General features: G+C 35.9%; 1 protein-coding gene across 5 annotated transcripts in view; it reads right to left on the bottom strand.

Annotated features, from left to right (window-relative positions):
- Nucleotides 1-6,354: 6,354 nt before the first annotated feature.
- RNF111 (ring finger protein 111) overlaps nucleotides 6,355-17,560 on the bottom strand; it is a gene marked incomplete at both ends in the record, with an annotated part of 43,900 nt that continues 32,694 nt past the window's right edge. For 2 of the 5 annotated variants that reach the window (XM_084239757.1, XM_084239758.1), the window contains 7 exons: nucleotides 6,355-6,472; nucleotides 7,963-8,066; nucleotides 9,092-9,187; nucleotides 10,685-10,777; nucleotides 13,465-13,591; nucleotides 14,643-14,768; nucleotides 16,855-17,203. In XM_084239757.1, coding sequence (XP_084095883.1) covers nucleotides 6,355-6,472; nucleotides 7,963-8,066; nucleotides 9,092-9,187; nucleotides 10,685-10,777; nucleotides 13,465-13,591; nucleotides 14,643-14,768; nucleotides 16,855-17,203 — 1,013 coding nt within the window. Of the gene's footprint in view, nucleotides 6,473-7,962; nucleotides 8,091-9,091; nucleotides 9,188-10,684; nucleotides 10,778-13,464; nucleotides 13,592-14,642; nucleotides 14,796-16,854; nucleotides 17,204-17,560 lie in introns of all 5 variants that reach the window. The other 3 variants (XM_084239754.1, XM_084239755.1, XM_084239756.1) reach the window with 3 other exon arrangements.

Below are 17,560 nucleotides of genomic sequence, written 5' to 3'. Positions count from 1 at the left end.
CCAGGTGAGATGTTAAAAAATCTGACTTGGATGAAAAAGAAGAATGAAAACATAGAAACAAAAATAAGGTATTTTTGGATAAATGGCAGAATATGGCAAATAACTGAATGTAGATGACAAAGGAAAACAATTTTCTCCCAAGTCACTCAAAGCTAGCTATTTAAAAAAAAAAAAAAAAAAAGACTAATTACTTTGGAGGAAGGGGCAAGTCAGTCATTTTTCTTAGAAAGTCTTTTTCCTGTCTTGCTCATATCCAACTTCATCCACTAGTTTCACCTTGATCAGTAGGTGTTTTTTTATCCATTGCCTGAAGGTAACAGGTACTCTACTGCTGGTTGGACAGGGTGTATGCAGATGCCCCAGTCTCCGACCTGTAGAAATAGGGAGTCCCACTGGCAGAACTTTCTATTGCCTTCATGAGCCTTCACTCACAATGATTCTTTAAAATCTAGATACCTCAAGCTTGTGGATTATTCAATTTTTTTAAATCAACTAATTGCCTTCTTATAAGCAAAGCACTGTGCATACTACTTAAAATGAAAAAAAAAAAAAAGACATTAAAAAAAGTAGATCCCTGCCCTCATGGTGCTTAAAATAGATAAGGACACATGAATGGATAACAATTTTCATCCTTAGAGTAGGTAAAAATGTATGTTAAAAGCCTCCCTGGTGACACAAGGGGTTAAAACGCAACCAATGAAGCTATCCCCAGCCTCTGCAGCATGAGTTCGATCCCCGGAGTTCGATCCCGGCCAGGGAGCAATCCACATGGCGCAGCAGACCTCTCCTGACTCAGCAGTGTACTTCGGGTCAATCTGCCTGTTCTGTTCCCCACTCTGTCTCTGGTGAATCCTCTCACCCTCTGCCCCCTCCCCAGCCTGTACTCCAGCTCTTGTATGCATAAATGAATAAATCTTTTTTTTTATTTTTTTTTAATTATTTTTTTTTATAGAGGCATGCTTTATTTATTTGTTTGCTGGTTTGTTTGTTTATACATGCACTGGGTACAGTCAGAAGCGCGGGAGGGTAAGAGAATTCGCCAGAGCAGGGAGCAGAGCAGGCAGAAGGACCGAAGTACACTGCTGAGGGGAGCAGCGGGCGGCAGGAGAGGTTTGCGCGCCATGTGGGACCCTCCTCCAATGGCCGGGGAGCAGCTGGGGATCGAACTGGCGCCGCAGAGGCCACGGGCAGCTTCGCAACCCAGCACTCAACCGCTGCGCCACCGGGGAGGCCCGAATAAATCTTTTTTAACAAATACATGTTAAGGATAATAAGCCATTGACTCAAGAGTTCAATTATGTATTTCCTGTTCTCTAAGAGAGAAACATTGTGAACACTTTTTTAAAAATCATATCCCGGGCCTCCCCTGGTGGCGCAGTGGTTGAGCACTGGGCTGCGAAGCTGCCCGCAGCCAGTTCAATCCCCGGGCACCAGGTGAGGGTCCCAAACGGGCGCGCAGACCTCTCCTGCCGCCCGCTGCTCCCCTCAGCAGTGTACTTCATCATTCTGCCTGTTCTGCTCCACGCTCTGGCTCTGGTGAATTCTCTCACCCTCCCGCGCTTCTGACTGTACCCAGTGCTTGTATAAATAAATTAAAAAAAAAAATCATATCCCAATCAACTTTGGTGGAATACTGAAGAGTTGCAGAATGCAGAGAATGTCCCAATTGGTATAGCAAATTGACAAACAGTTTCAACAGAAGCAAGCTAAGTAGCTCCCAGATTCCTGGCCAACAAAACTGAAATATATTTGATGTTTAAACCACTAAGTTTGGGGTTGCAAAGCAATTGATAACTATTTCACACAATATGTAATATAAAATTTAAGGGAGTATGTGGTTAACAGTGAAGTTTTAGGAACCTTGGTACACGGTAAAATTTAATCTGAGCAAAAACCAATAATGTGTGGTCTATTAAATAGTGGGTCAATTTTATTCCTTTTCATTTTATTCCTTTTCATCACTGGGATGCAGTGGATGGGAGACTTACCACACCTCATCCAATTCTTCTGTCACTTTTCTTACAAAGGCTCTTGAGAATGTGAAGAGTGGACACCCTAAGATAACAACTTTGGGGCATCCCCTATTACCAAGGAAATCCTAGATATGTGAGATCGGCAGGCAGGCCTTGTGATCATCCCTGAACTGTCAGATTGGATATCTAAGTGTCTTGATAAGGATTTGCTGACAAAAGCCACAGAAGCAATGGAAGAAGTCAAATTCTTCCTTTCTTGAGTATAATGTATCATAATAATCTGTAGAATTTTACACATACAATTTCTCCCACACATACATCTTGGATATGCCAACTAAAGCAAAACTGATTCACTTCATACTCATGATGCAGCAGACCCCACAATGAAAATTAGGTATTCAGTGAATCTAATCCATTGTCTGTAGTGATGATAGGATTAACAGAAACATGCAATTAGGTGAAACAAAAGCTTCCCCTGTTAACCCAGACTTTCCATATACTGTCTCAGTGATAGCTATCAGCTTTCAGCCTGACAGAAGCAGCTAACAAAACCATGTAGGAAGGGGTCAATATTGTGAGCTAACTAACCCGTAATGGGAACCAGGCCCTATATGACATGATTTTGCGAGGGAAAAAAAATCAGGTAAGAGAAAACCTGGTTAATTTCTCCACTTTTATTTTTTTAAAGATTTTATCTATGCATACAAGAGCTGCGGTATAGGCCAGGGGGGTGGGGGGGGGTGTATGAGAGGATTCACCAGAGACAGAGTGGGGAGCAGAACAAGCAAATCTAATGAAATACACTGCTGAGGGGAGCAGCGGGCGAGACAGGAGACATCTGCGTCATGTGGGTTAGCTCCTTGGCTGGGGATTGAACTCATGCTGCAGTGGCTGCAGATAGCTTTATAGTGCTGAGACTTAACCCCAGGGAGGCCCTCCATTAATTTTTCTTTCAGATTAGAGAAGGCACATGATTTCATGTCCTTTGCCAATTTTGATGCACTGGAAGTAGCTTCTTAAAACACAGCATTGGATGTTTTTGATGGACAATTATTATGCTCTTGTTGTAACTGGAAGGCAAAGGAAGAAAGTACCTGTAATAAGAATCTTCTATCCTCTAGCATAAGAAAAATTCCAAGCCATCTCATAAGGACTGAGGAGAACTGTTCTTTCTTATTGATATATCCATAATAATTAGTTGCTTGGAGTCAGTAAGAGAAAGTTTAGCAGCAAACACTAATCTATGATTCAGTACTTTGTTATGCGACTACATTTGTTATCACAGACAAGTAGGATGGAGTGATAATCATCAGGAAAACTTATATTCTTAAGTATGAACTACATGCAAAGCTCTTTACACTCATATAATTCAGGTAACAGCCCTAGGAGACAGGTTTTATTTGTTTTGTAGATAGAAGGACGAAACCAGAAAACTTAAGTTGTTCAAAGCTACACAATTCAAATCCCAAGTCTGTCTGACTCCATCTTTTCACAACTCCACAAATCATGTATAGCCTGTGAATTTAAATAGAACACACAGGGAGATAGAAGAGATTATCCCCAGCAAGTCCAACCACAAAACTGGTGATGTTTATTTTTCTTAGTAAAAAATAGTTAAGACATAATTTTTAATTCAAGAAAATGATTGAAATCTATAAATGAGAAGATATTTCAAGCTTGATTATCTCCATTATTATGATACATGTTGAATAAGCAAGAAAATTTACTATTTCCAGAGATTTGGGAAGGTAAGTTAGAAATTAGGATGCATTTTCTACAGAAAATGAAAAACTAATGAAATGTCCACAAGAGTTCATATTTTAATTTCAGAGTTTCAATTAGTTACAAATATCATTTTTAAAACAGAGTTTTCTGTATGCCAAGTTGTTATGGTTCAATGATGAAGTGTGCTAGCAGCTAAAATAAAGTCACCAGAGTAAGGAAAAGTTTCAAATATCAGTTTATCACTTGCATATTAACAACAATAAAAATAAGGATTTGCTGACAAAAGGATTTCGTTTTAAAGTATTTGGATAGCTGTCACTGAAATTTTCATTTTGACATAAGATGCAGCAGGATATGGAAGACACCAAAACAAAGCACAAAAAGTTAAAATATTAAAAAAATTATTTTCTTCTTTACTTGGCTCATTACTAATCACATTTTTCTGTAACTAAATGCAGTAGCTTCATAATTAGCTCCTGCATTAACAATTCAGATTTATTCCACAAATACTTGCATTAAATAAATTTCAAATCAACGCTTTATCTACATAAAAAATCAGTAGCAATTATTAAACAGGTCAACAGTGAGTCGTGCATCTAAATCTGATGTCATATTAAAATATAGAGAAATCTATCTGTATTTCCTTGCATTTGGGGGAGCAGCAAGAGGACTCCAGAGTATAGCATTCTCCCCATCACATACTTCTTCAATTCCTTGGCATAAACCCTGGGTTTTCCAGTGGCAAAATCCTACATCCATCACAGGCTACTTGAAGACAGGCTACTTGCTCTTTTCCCAAGATGGCAGATATGGGTCACACTCTCTCCCCCCACCAGCCCCCTTCTACAAGCTGCAGCTTAATCAAGTATACTTTTAAAAAATGTTATATCATATCTGAATTTCTTAACCATAGTCCATCCTCCATCTCTACACACACTACATTGAAACATGTTGATATTGACAAGTACTACAGTGTAACATTTACTAATACAAGAAAGGCAAGTTGACAGAACTGAATGAATACAAACACCAAATTATGCAAATGTCAACTTGAATTAGATCACTATTTTTGAATTCCAAGATGTTTAATGTAAACTCTTTTTATAAAAACTAATTATGAAACACAAAGACAATAGAAATATAAGTTATTTATTAATCAATCCACTTACAAAGCAGGTGGCTTAATGCAAGCTTATTGACATCTTCACATATGATCCATGGGAACATGTCTTCCACATACAGACAGTGATGTTACTGACTGGATGCAATTGCAATCTGGGGCATATTAAGCATATTTAGACATAAAATTAGGCTATCCTGTATATGAAAGTATCTGGTAATATGCATCCTGAAGTGGATTAAAACTTTCTCCAAAGGAGAAATGTTAGTACATTAACTTAACTTTATATTCTATATTATGCAGTACATCTTAACTATAGAAATTAAAAATTTTAAATCAGTGATCGACTCTTGGTAATATATGCAATGGGAGTCTAAAACCAGAGCAACAGTAGGTTGACAGTATAATTTGATTCTCACAGTATCTGCAGATTTACTGTTTTCAAGTTTAAAGAGAAATAAAACAAGAGACATGTAGATTCAGCTGACTTTATTTATATTTAAACTAATAAAAATCCCTTAAAAGTAATCCTGGGACCTTTAGAAGTTCTATGAATGCATAAATACCTGCCAATGACTGCAATTCTAAATCTTGACTGGATGTGTTTACAAAATTAATGTAAGCAGATATTTTTCCTATACGTGCTTAGCAGAAGACTGAACAAAATTCTACATGTCTTCAATTTCCCTAAAATTTTGTTAAATCTGCAAGTATGTACAATCCAGCTAATTGAAATTAATATTTAGTGTTCATCAGAGCTGTTTCACAGCAGCAAAACTGAATCAGGGAAATAAAGTTATAAACAATGTAGGAAAAAGATAAATACAATCAGAACAGCAGTCTAAATGTATGATATCAATATTTAACTCTATCTGCATTGTGTTGAAAGAAAAAGGATACACCAAGAAAATCTCTATTGATCACTCTGGTGATGTGAATACCACCTGCATCTGATTGAATATGGTTTTTATTCTGTTCCCAGCATTAAGGATGGTATTTAACTCAGAACTCTATATTGTAAATATACAGCAGCCATTTTGTCCTAATTAAGGAATGTCTTAATACACAATATTATCATTTTCTAGAGGATCTTTATACATTAAACTAAAGTACATGATTGATTAAATTAAAGGTTAGTAATGGATAAAAAAATTCATAATTTTCAAGGCCTGGTACTATGTAAAAATCAGAAAGACCACAAAATTCTACTTACTAAAGCAGCTAATCTTGCCTGCAAGTTTAGGGTCACAAGCCCTTAATATGTGCAAAGAAATGCAATACAAGGAACCATGCAAAAATACAGTAAAATGATACAGGAAAAATGTCAAATCTAGAAAAAAAAGCTTTTATAAATACATCAAAATCAACTGTATACATAAAACTGTAAGTCTAGCATTAGTTGTACCATATAGCAGAGCCAGCACTCTTAAGTTCAAGGCTTCCAAATCTGCGCAGGTAAGTCATGCCATCTTTGGTTGACTGCAGTACCAGGAGGATGGGAATGAGGAGGGAGGGCAAGAGTTCTGAAACATGGTGTCAACTTTCACTTGGCAGCTGGGCCTCAATGTCCACTCTGCATATGGGGCATTTCTTATTGGTAATCAACCACTGGTCGACACACACTTGGTGGAAAAGGTGCATACAAGGAAGGCGTCTATTATAAACAAATAAAACAAAAAGCAAAAGTTAATTTCATGATAACTGCACGTGCATTTATTATTAAACAAATGATACAGTGAAGTAGTGTTAAAAATTTCTCTAACAAGAGTTATGCCTAATATTAAAATTAATACCCTGGGTAATATAATGTATAAATGACTAAGACAATTAACTGTCACAATTCTGGAAGCAAATTATATGGTAGCTCAAGAACTGTTAAGAATTACTTTGACAGTTATTCCAGTTTTGTTTCTGCACACAAAGAGCTGCCAACACAAAGGAACTGGTATATGTTTCCTGTTGTATAATAATGCAAATAATTTTTAACATTAAGTCATTTTATTTATGAAGCATTTTTTAAAAGTTATCGCACTTGATTTTCCCTCAAAAACATTAGAACTTGTGTTGTAAAGTAAATAGCAGTTATGTGGCACTCACAAATGTCTTAAAACATTTTTTTCTATCAGGAGGACCTTTATGCATTAAACTCAAAACCAAAATTGATTAAAGATTAGTAATACTGTCATCATGGGATAACTGTTATATCCATTTAATACTATGTTACTCTTTCATAGGTAGGTTAAAAGGAGATATTTAGTATACTAAGTTATCAATTTAAAAACTGAGAAAGCAAGCTTCCAGACAATACAGGATAATACTAAGTCTAAGTGTAACAGGAGATGGTAAAAGTTACTGACTTAAGGGTCCTTTTCTTTTTCAACTCTCTGTTAAGAGCTGTCGTACATTTTCAGACCTCCTAACATTTTATAAAAACATTAGCTAAAAAGAGGTATATGGTTGACAACTGTTCATAATTACTTTTCTTGCTCAGTCAAATGAAGAAATATAACAAAGTTATCCTTATAAATTAGGGCAACAAAAATACCATACCACTGTTACATATTTTATACAACCTGTTTCATATAAGATCACATCACATTAGAAAAAACAGAATAGGAACAAAATGATTACTTAAGCAATTATAAAATAAAATGCCTAAAGTTAATACTAAGTTAGCATAGGAATGTTTTCTAAACCACAGAAGTGTAAGAATAGTCCTAGTTGAAAGGAAATTTAGGACAAATTAATTTGTAAATGGTGCTATAAAACAAATTATAGATGCTGGAACTAATCCAGGATATCTTTTTAAACTCTAGAGAATAAAGCTACTTTGACCTCCAAAGCCTCTCAAAAATTCTCCTTTCTGTAAGATTTAAAGAAGGCAATTTTGATGACAAAATTTCCCTGGCCAATTCTTGGTGTGACCCTAAAATAGTTATTTCCCACTTCCACTCCCACTCCCTTATTGGTAATAGAGGTTTTAATCTTTTTATTCTCTTACTCACTATATGAAGGCAATTCTACATGACTGAGGTTGGTGACAGAGTATGCTAGGAGTAATATTATTTAGTTTCTAGTCAACACTCAAATAAAATCTCATATCCAATTTTGACAATAGATCTTGGATAATTCAAGTCTAGTTACCTCACATCTTCACCTTCCTCTAAAATAGACAAACAGATAGTACATTTTTCCTCTGTGTCTTCTTCAGTCCCTTCTTCCCCATCTTGTTTGCAGTGCAGTTTCCTCTGTGAGAACCAATCAGTTGTTACCTTATTAGTAGAGATGACATTATTGAACAACTGAGTAAAGTCTGTGCTTATTTGAAAAACAAAGCAAAACAAACAAAAACATACATTCACCCACAGTTTATTTCCCATGAACAACAGTCATGAATTAATGAATGAATTAAATAACTATTATCAACAGAATATTTTAAAGACCCTTAAATAATCCACATTAAAAGCAAAATTATATGAAACAGAAACTGATTAGTTTGAAATGTATTTTTATTAACCCACATTAGGATGCTATACAATATAAATTCTATGTCCCATACTGAGTATAGCTAAATATACTTAATTTCACTAGTGAATGTTTCAAATACTATCCAAATAATTAATGATAATTATAGTATTTAGTTTAGACACTTGAAAGGACTTAAATTTAGTGGTAATACCTTATTCATATACTCTTAGAAAACAGATGAAAATGTAAATTATATTAATTTTCATACTTTATTATTCTCAGTGTAGCATAGAGCATATTTAACATGTCTATTCTATAACTTCTAGATATAATACTACACATGGGATTGAGGATAGACTATAAGAAGTGTAGATCAACTAAATGTTCATCAAACAAATGACGAAATCATGGTACAGTCATATGACTGAATTCTGTATGTTATTAAAAAGAATATGGGTGATCTGTGGGTGCTGATATAGAATAAAAAGAAACTCCAAAACTATGCTTCTCATCTCCTTTGTGTTATTTCTTAAAGTGGAAGAAAAATATAAACACAGGCATCTTATTAATGCATGAAAATATCTGGGATTATTACCTAAGAAATTCTTAACCATGATTTTCCTCGTGAGAAGACTTGGTAAGAAACTTCAGAGTATGTATTTTTGTACTTTCATTTTTTAACCATATGCATGTATTTTTAATAAGTAATGTAGTTGCTAGAATCCACAAACCCAAAAAAGGTCCATAATATTATCTGTTATGTATTTCGATAATGAGTTAGATGTTTCACAGAATAAATTCTTACCTTTTTGTATTTATGTGGGTATGTACATCTTTCAATTGTTCCCTGGGATGCTCCTCGATTGACATTTCCTAATCTTTCTTCCAAATGAATCAGTTCCTGAAGTGAAGGAATAACTAGCATTAAAAATCAGGATGAGTGCCTCCCTGGTGGCACAGGGTTTAGACAGCGCTATCAAACTATTGCCAGCCAGCCACTGCAGCAAGAGTTTGATCCCCAGCCATCCAGGAAGCACCCACATGGCTCAGTAGACCTCTCCTGTCTCTACCGCTGCTCCCCTCGGCAGTGTATTTCAGTAGATCTGCCTGTTCTGCTCCCCATTCTCTCTAGTGAATCCTCTCATCCCCCACACCTCTGGTCTACACCCCAGTTCTTGTATGCATAAATAAATAAATCTTTAAAAAAAAAAATCAGGATATTATTCCTTAAACAGTACTGTCTATATTGTAAAAGTTCCATTTTTATAAACCTGCAATGTAAATACAATGTTCAAAAAGATATATAAAACAAACATTTGTTTATATAATCTTTTTTATATATGGTAAGGGAAATTATTTATAATTTCTTTCCTAATCAATTGAAGTGACATGGAAATTTATCCTTTCAGATCAGAACATTACCACATACAATCAGGTAAATCAGTAAGTATGTATACCTATAGAACATGAAACCATTCTAGTAAAAGAGAAATCATATACTGACTCCAAATTTCAAATTGATAGGAAGGAACAAAACTTTTTTTTTTTAAAGATTTATTTGTTTATTTATTTATACAAGCACTGGGTACAGTCAGAAGCACGTTAGGGTGAGAGAATTCACCAGAGCCAGAGCGGGCAGCAGAGTAGGCAGAAGGACCGAAGTACACTGCTGAGGGGAGCAGCGGGCGGCAGGAGAGGTCTGCGCACCACGTGGGACCCTCCTCCGGTGGCCGGGGAGCAGCCGGGCATCGAACCGGCGCTGCAGAGGTTGAGGGCAGCTTCGCAACCCAGCGCTCAACCGCTACGCCACCAGGGAGGCCCAGGAACAAAACTTTTTTAAAAAAATATTCATGACTTATAACAATCCACATTTATTTATGTTATATATTTACAATTATTCTTTCCTAAATGCTTGGGTAACTTCTGACCCAAGAACTAATATTGCTTAGAAATCTTCCTGTAATAACCCCTCAGAAGTAATATCAGAAATTAAGGGCCTCCCTGGTGGTGCGAGGGGTTAAGATACAGCTCTATGATGCCACAGGCAGCCACTGCAGCACCAGTTCAATCCCAGGCCAGGGAGCTGACCCACATGGCACAGCAGACCTCTCCTGTCTTGCCTCCTACTCCCTTCAGCAGTGTATTTCCTCAGTCTGCTTATTCTGCTCCCCACTCAGTCTCTGGTGAATCCTCTCACACCCTGGCCCCTGCCTGCACCCAGCTCTTGTTTGCATAAATAAATCTTTAAAAAAAAAAAAAAGAAATTTACACAATTTACTGTCTTCTTACCCACAGCCACTGCAGCAATCCTATACAACTGTGAATACTAACAATACATAAATACACTTTCTGCATTAAAGACACTGTGATAAGTATCTTCATTATTTTTATTACATACCTCAAAATTGCCCCTGAAAGGACCTCTGAATGATGTTCCATCCAATCCCGATGAAATATAACGGATATGAGGATAGCCTGCCATGTCAGGAACCTATTTCAATAAATAAGACAAACTGTATCAATTAAGAATAGGCTTGAGTTTTACTGTACATTGAATAATTTAAGATAATTCTATTCATTTGGTTACTCATAAAATTCAACTCAGTATGTATACCTAGTCCAACTAATTAGCATTCTGTAACAAGGCTAGGTTCCTATAAAAACATAATCTCAGGAGCCTCCCTGGTGGCACAAGGGGTTAAGTCTCAGTACTATGAAGCTATCCACAGCCACTGCAGCACGAGTTCAATCCCTGGCCAGGGAGCTAACCCACTGGCTCAGCAGACCTTTTCTGTCTCGCCCACTGCTCCCCTCAGCAGTGTATTTCAGTACGTCTGCCTGTTCTGCTCCCCACTCTATCTCTAATGAAACATCTCACCCTCCTGCACCTCTGGCCTCTACCCCAGCTCTGTATGCATAAATAAATAAAATCTTTAACATAATCTCATATAATATTAAGATATATTCAGGAGACATTCAATAATTGTTTCATGAGATAACAGGTTTCTCCTACTTGATTTATTTTGCACAAAGAATCCTATGTCAAAAATATCAAATCCATGATTAATGCTCATAGTAGCATTTAAATAAGCAATATCTTTTAACCTTCAAATAGGGTACTTAATATCTGCAACTTAACTTATAATCAAGTTCAGTACTGTCCAGCTCACAGTAGATAACCCAACCTCTTACACATCTCCAAGAAAAGTGAAAAATCAGAAGGAACTTTTGTCTTCCAAATTATCTAACTGCACTTACTCTGCTGTTAAACTTCTCTAATCTCCCTCTTCTAGATTTAACAGATGAGCTTCCTCTTTCTCCTACTCAAAGTTAAACTCCAGGGCCTTCCTGGTGGTGCAGAGGTTGAGCGCAGCGCTATGAAGCTGTCCACAGCCTCTGCAGCACAGGTTCAATTCCCAGCCAGCCAGGGAGATACCCACATGGCACAGCAGACCTCTCCTGTCTCGCCCGCTGCCCCCCTCAGCAGTGTATTTCGGTCAGTCTGCCTGTTCTGTTCTCGCTCCGTCTCTGGTGAATCCTCTCACCCTCCTGCACATCTGGCCTGTACCCCGGTTCTTGTATAAAAATAAATCTTTAAAAAAAAAAAAAAGTTAAACTATCACTTGCTCCCTTCTTTGCCAGTTTCCCCACCCCCAATCATCCTTAATTAACACTAGCGACCTTTCTCTTCTGTATCTTCAAACAAGTCCTCTCTAATGGCATTCTGTCTTAAATCTAAAAATACCTTTCAAGTTCCTCCAAATCTAAGTTGTTTCTTTTATGCTGGAATAATTGTCAATCATATTTTCCACTTTTCCAAGTAGTCTATATCAATGTTCACATTTTCACCTTCCATGCTGTCATCTGAGCAGCACCCTGTCATCATTCCCCATTAATAAAATCACTCTGACAAAAGCCACCATAAACTCCAATGCCAAATTCATTCAACACTTTTCAAACTTTTTTTTTTCTGGTGAGACACTACTGACCATAGTATTTAACATTATTCTAACTTTGCTTCTCAACTTTTCTAGTCAGTTTTCAAAATCCTTTTTTTTAAATACAGTATTGTCACCTAGCATATTATCACGCTATGTATTTTTTCCTAATCTTTTGTCATTCTACACATTTTCCTAAAAATTTAATCTTCTTCTATGGGTTTATATAATACGATATATATGTTGACAGACCACTAATATCCTACTGGCTGTTTTTATTTCAGATCTCTACATAGCTTTAACTCAGTATCAGTTTACGGTTTGGACGTCTAGACATTTCACCTTGATGCTCAGCTTTTCAAATTAATCATGTTCAAAACCTAACTACCTGACCCTTTCTCTTTAACCCTTAACTCATTGCTCCAACTTAGTGAACTGCAACACTACACACCTAATAACCCAAGATAGCTATCTGGGAGTCATCCTAAATTTTATTCAAATATGTCTCATTATTTTTATGCCACTGCCTCTATTCAGGTACTTATCAATTTTTATCTCTTCTACTATATTGCTCTAACTAGTTTCCTTCCTTCCACCATGACCTATTTTCCACACTACCAAGGAAGTGGTCTTTCTGACTACAATGTGATTAAATCACACAAATATGACAGGACATTCCCCTTCAATGTTTCCTGAGCCCCAGTTTCTTGGTAAGGCAGCTTTATTCTTTGTTACTGATTGACCCTCACCCATAAGCTCTAGAAACATTAAATTGCTTGGAGTTCCTTGTGCTTGCACTGTTTGTTCTTTATATAAGAGCACTATTCACAATTCCAATGGCTGTTTAGAAGTTGCATGTACAACAAAACATCTCGAAAACCCTTGTAGTGCCTCTAACCCCAACAAGACATAATTATTTCCTTCTCTATATCACTGTTTTAACATGTATGATGAATAGCAAACTCAAATGTTTACTAAACTTGTTCTTTAGAATTCAAATTGGTATAAATCTGTTCAAATCAGATAAAGATTTAGTATAGTCCTTCTGCAGATCAGAAAATAAAGTATGACTGCATCAAAGCAAACCTATTACCACTTATGGCAAAATAAACGAAACTATGTGTCCTAGTGACAGTGGATCAAGATTATCAGCATTGAAAACATTTCTAACAAAATATTTCATTTAGAAAAGAATACTTTTAGAAGAATATGTCAGAATTTTGAAATTTTTCTATTTTACCATTAAAGGAAGCGCTCCTAATTGCAAGTGATGAAGTCGAGGAGGTGCATGGTAATGGGCCAAGTGGGGGTGCAATGCACCAGGTGTGTAAGTAGCTGCAGTCACTCCAGCTTCAATTCCCAGTTCCCTAACAAAGGATGAAAAAGTTTAACTTTTAGTTGTCCTTAAAATGTCTCTATTTTCAACAATGGGTGGGTATGTCAAAATTTCTAAAAGTGATCTAAAGATTTTTTAACTTACATAGCTGAGAAAAAGATGATTTACTTCAAAAGATTTAACTAATAACTTAAAATTCATTTCAGAAATTAGATCTCAAAAACTCATTTTATGACCATGAAGGACAAGGTTTTTTTACTGTTTCACATTTAAAAAGGAAGGAAATATTATGAATGGTTCCTATGGTTACTTCCAATCGAAAAGTCTGATTCCACCTGAGAAGCATACAAAGTAGAGTTTACTTTTTTGGTTTATAAGAATGCTGCAAATGCTACAGGGGCTTTTGCTTGGTAGATAGTATCTCTAGGTTGTTGGTATCAGAAAATTAGAAGAGCAAATACTCCACGTTGTAAAGGGTGAAAAAAAGGAGGGGAAAGAGAGAAGTAAATTGGTAATTATCAAATCTTCATTTATTTATTCTCTATTTTACGTTTTGCCTCAAAAGTCATTGTGGATCAAAATCTCAATGACAACCTACAGACAATAATTTCAGAAAGAAAATTAATGCAATTCTGCCTCCAATTCTCTAGTAAAGCTAAGCCTATGAGGATGCAGCCTGGATTTCTTTTATCAATAGCAGGGGTTAGGAGTGGCAATTGGGTACAAAGTACGGGAAAGATAAACTGAAAAGTAGGGGCCATTTAGGGAATTAACTTTGATGGTAGATACCCCTGAAAAATAAGAAAAACAAAAAGATCAATTCTTGTTTGAGATAGTTTCCTACCCCAGAATTCAAGCTCCTATTCTTTCCTCTCTAGGAAAGAATTTTCATTTTGATTTTAATATTCCTCTCCAGGAAAGAATTTTAATTATTATTATAAATTAGCCCGGAGATAGTGCCTCACAACTAAGCTGGAAGTCAGTTCTCCACATCACTCGTATGTCATTCCACTGCAAAGCTTCTCTTCCAAAGGTTTTACCATAGCTGCTGAGGATAGTTTTGAAATAAACTAGATACTGACCAGGCAGATCTCTCCGGAGCCTGTCGAGGATGTGAGGACATAGTCTGAGGCACATGAATATGATGCCCATGACCATAGTTTGGGTGCATCCTATGTGGATGGGGTGGGGGGCGTTCATGTGCCCGCCTGGAAACACAGAACACAAAAAGACCACTGGAAATAATTGAATAATTGGTTATTTCTTAATGTAGAAAGAACAGCCTAGTATTACTATTATAAACATCTACAGATTAGTCATGAAAAATATTCTGCAACAATAAATTTTAAAAATGTTATGTACAATTATTTAATAATAATAAATCAAGAAATAATAACCCTGCAAATTCTCACTGGTCGTTAAATATAATGCCTCTAATTCATATGTCACTAAAGGAAAAAAGTTAGTTTTAACATTATCTTGTATGCCTTCTTCACATCAGATATTTTAAGTAGAATAATAGGAACTGAATGGAAATAATAGTTTTAATGAAATATCTCAGAAAAATGCTACAGGTACACCTACATTATTTTTTATAAACATGTAAGACAGAAAAATGTAACCTATTTTTTTGCTTCACTTTTATATTGTTACATATCCATTTTAATGGATAAAATTTTTAACTTTGTGTTTGTTTTCAATACATGCAATTCATACAGTACTCATAAATACATATGGGAAACTGGTATTAGCTCCATTCACATTATTCTGCATCCAGTTTATATTTTTTATTCCTAAAGTGAATCAAATTTACAAAAGCAAATAGTCATAAAGTTCTAAACAACTAGCACTAGAGAAAAAAATCCCAAGGATTCATTTTTATAGTTTAATTCATATTTTCTATTAGCTTCTAACACATTTGCAGATATTCCATATTAAACCTTAATGATTTAGAACCAGTAATTTTCTAAATACTAGAAGATCTGAATGTTAAATTGGAAACTGTCTGTATATACAAAGAGTTACTACATTAGAATGACAATAGAAATTATGGACATAACTTTATATAAGTAAAGGAAGAAATTACACAGCTCTAAATCATTAATTAGATCAAGAATTTTGCAAACATAATCATAAAGGGCCAAATAGTAAATATTTTTTCGCTCTATAGGTCATATGGTCTCTGTTGCAACTATATAACAAGCTTTGTAGTGTGAAAGAATTCATAAATGAATGAACAAATGTAGCTGTTTTCCTATAAAACATTACAACAATAAATAAGCAGTAATTGTCCAACAACTTGCTGCCAATCAGAGCCTTAATTTTCAAAAGAAAACAATAAGTTCAATTACAGTCTTTCCATATGTTTAGCAAGTACAATATTTTAATATTTAAATTTATTACTAAACTAAGCTATGGACTCTTTTGTTTCAATTCTAGTTGTTGAAAATTCTGCTAATGGGGGAAGGGGCTCAATGAACTATGGTGGAAGATTACTGGTGCTACGGTGGTATGTGAGAATATATATTTGTAGCGGTATGAACCTATACCTCTTAAATATAGACAGTGTTATAAATCATGACCTCAATAAATACAATAAAAAAAGAAAATTCTATTAATATTCTTCTTCCCTCTGGTTAGTAACATGCACCAAATTAAATCTTAGGCCCCTTAGTAACTAGGGACCTCCCTGGTGGCGCAGGGGGTTAAAACACAACCTATGAAGCTGTCCACAGTGTCTGCAGCACGAGTTCGACCTCCGGCCAATCAGGGAGCAACCCACATGGTGCAACAGACCTCTCATAACTCGCCTACTGCTCCCCTCAATAGTGTACTTCAGTTGATCTGCCTGTTCTGTTCCCCACTCTGTCTCTGGTAAATCCTCTCAACCCCCACACCTCTGACCTGTATGCCAGTTCTTGTATGCATAAATAAATAAATCTTTAAAAAAAAAATCTTCTATAACTATCTTTTGTTCCTCAGTATCATTAATTTTAACATTAATCTTTACTAAGGAATACTGCAGAAATAAACAAATGCGATTGGTATGCAAAAACAAATATCTCTGGGTCATCCTAAAAGAGGTTTGATTTCATTAAATTGATCCAAACTTGTCTTGTCAGCACCTACAACTCAGGTTAAGACAGGAAGATTCTGGAGGTAAAGAAAAAAATCAATTTCCTACTGAACTGTAGTTCTAGTATAATTCATTGCATCAAAAGATTTTATAGTTGTAAAGAGCAGCGGAAACAGAATGAAAAGGAATGTTTATCTTTTTAAAAACATGAAACATACGTTGGATGCTGCATCATCCTCCTCCTTTGAACTTCCATCCTCTGCATCACTTCATGAGGATGCAATCTCTGTGCTGGAGGTGCTGTGGCTGGAATATGGTGTGAAATTGGCTGGTGTGTAGGAGGAAGATGCTGAGGGATTGGTGCAGCTGTACTGGCTAAATGAGTTGGAGGTGGGGGTGCCACAGGGTGAGATGTTGCATGAGAAGATATTTGAGAATGGAAAGCATGTACAGGATGAGGAATAACATAATCCACTTGAGGTGGAGGTTGAGTCTGAGGAGGAGGGTTTCCATGAGAATGTGGGCAGGCAGAGGCTTGATGATGAAGTGGTCGTGTCAAAGAAGCATCTGTAAGAAAAACATAGGTCTCATGAAGTTGCTATTAAACATGCCTTTTGTATTTCACAAAACAAATATTTTACAAATATAAATTAGCATATACTGAATTTTTATAAATATTTATCAGTGCTTAAGGCTCCTCAATTCTGCTTTAAAACCTGCTTCCTTCTTTGAAGTCTTAGATGTCTTCTCATGTCAATATATGTAGCTTTAATTCATTTACAGCTTCAGCACTGTACTACAGCAATGTATCACATTTTTAAAGAAAACATCGTTGATAAAAACTGGAAGCAACCCAAATGTTACAATAAACACCTGTATATAGGCTCCCTCTTGTGCTAACTCCTTCATATGTGAAAGTACATG

This window comes from Talpa europaea (assembly GCF_964194135.1).
Source record: "Talpa europaea genome assembly, chromosome: 8".
In the NCBI taxonomy this organism is placed as follows: domain Eukaryota; kingdom Metazoa; phylum Chordata; class Mammalia; order Eulipotyphla; family Talpidae; genus Talpa; species Talpa europaea.
The sequence above is the reverse complement of the archived record's forward strand: the minus strand, read 5'-3'. Positions and strand labels throughout refer to the sequence as shown.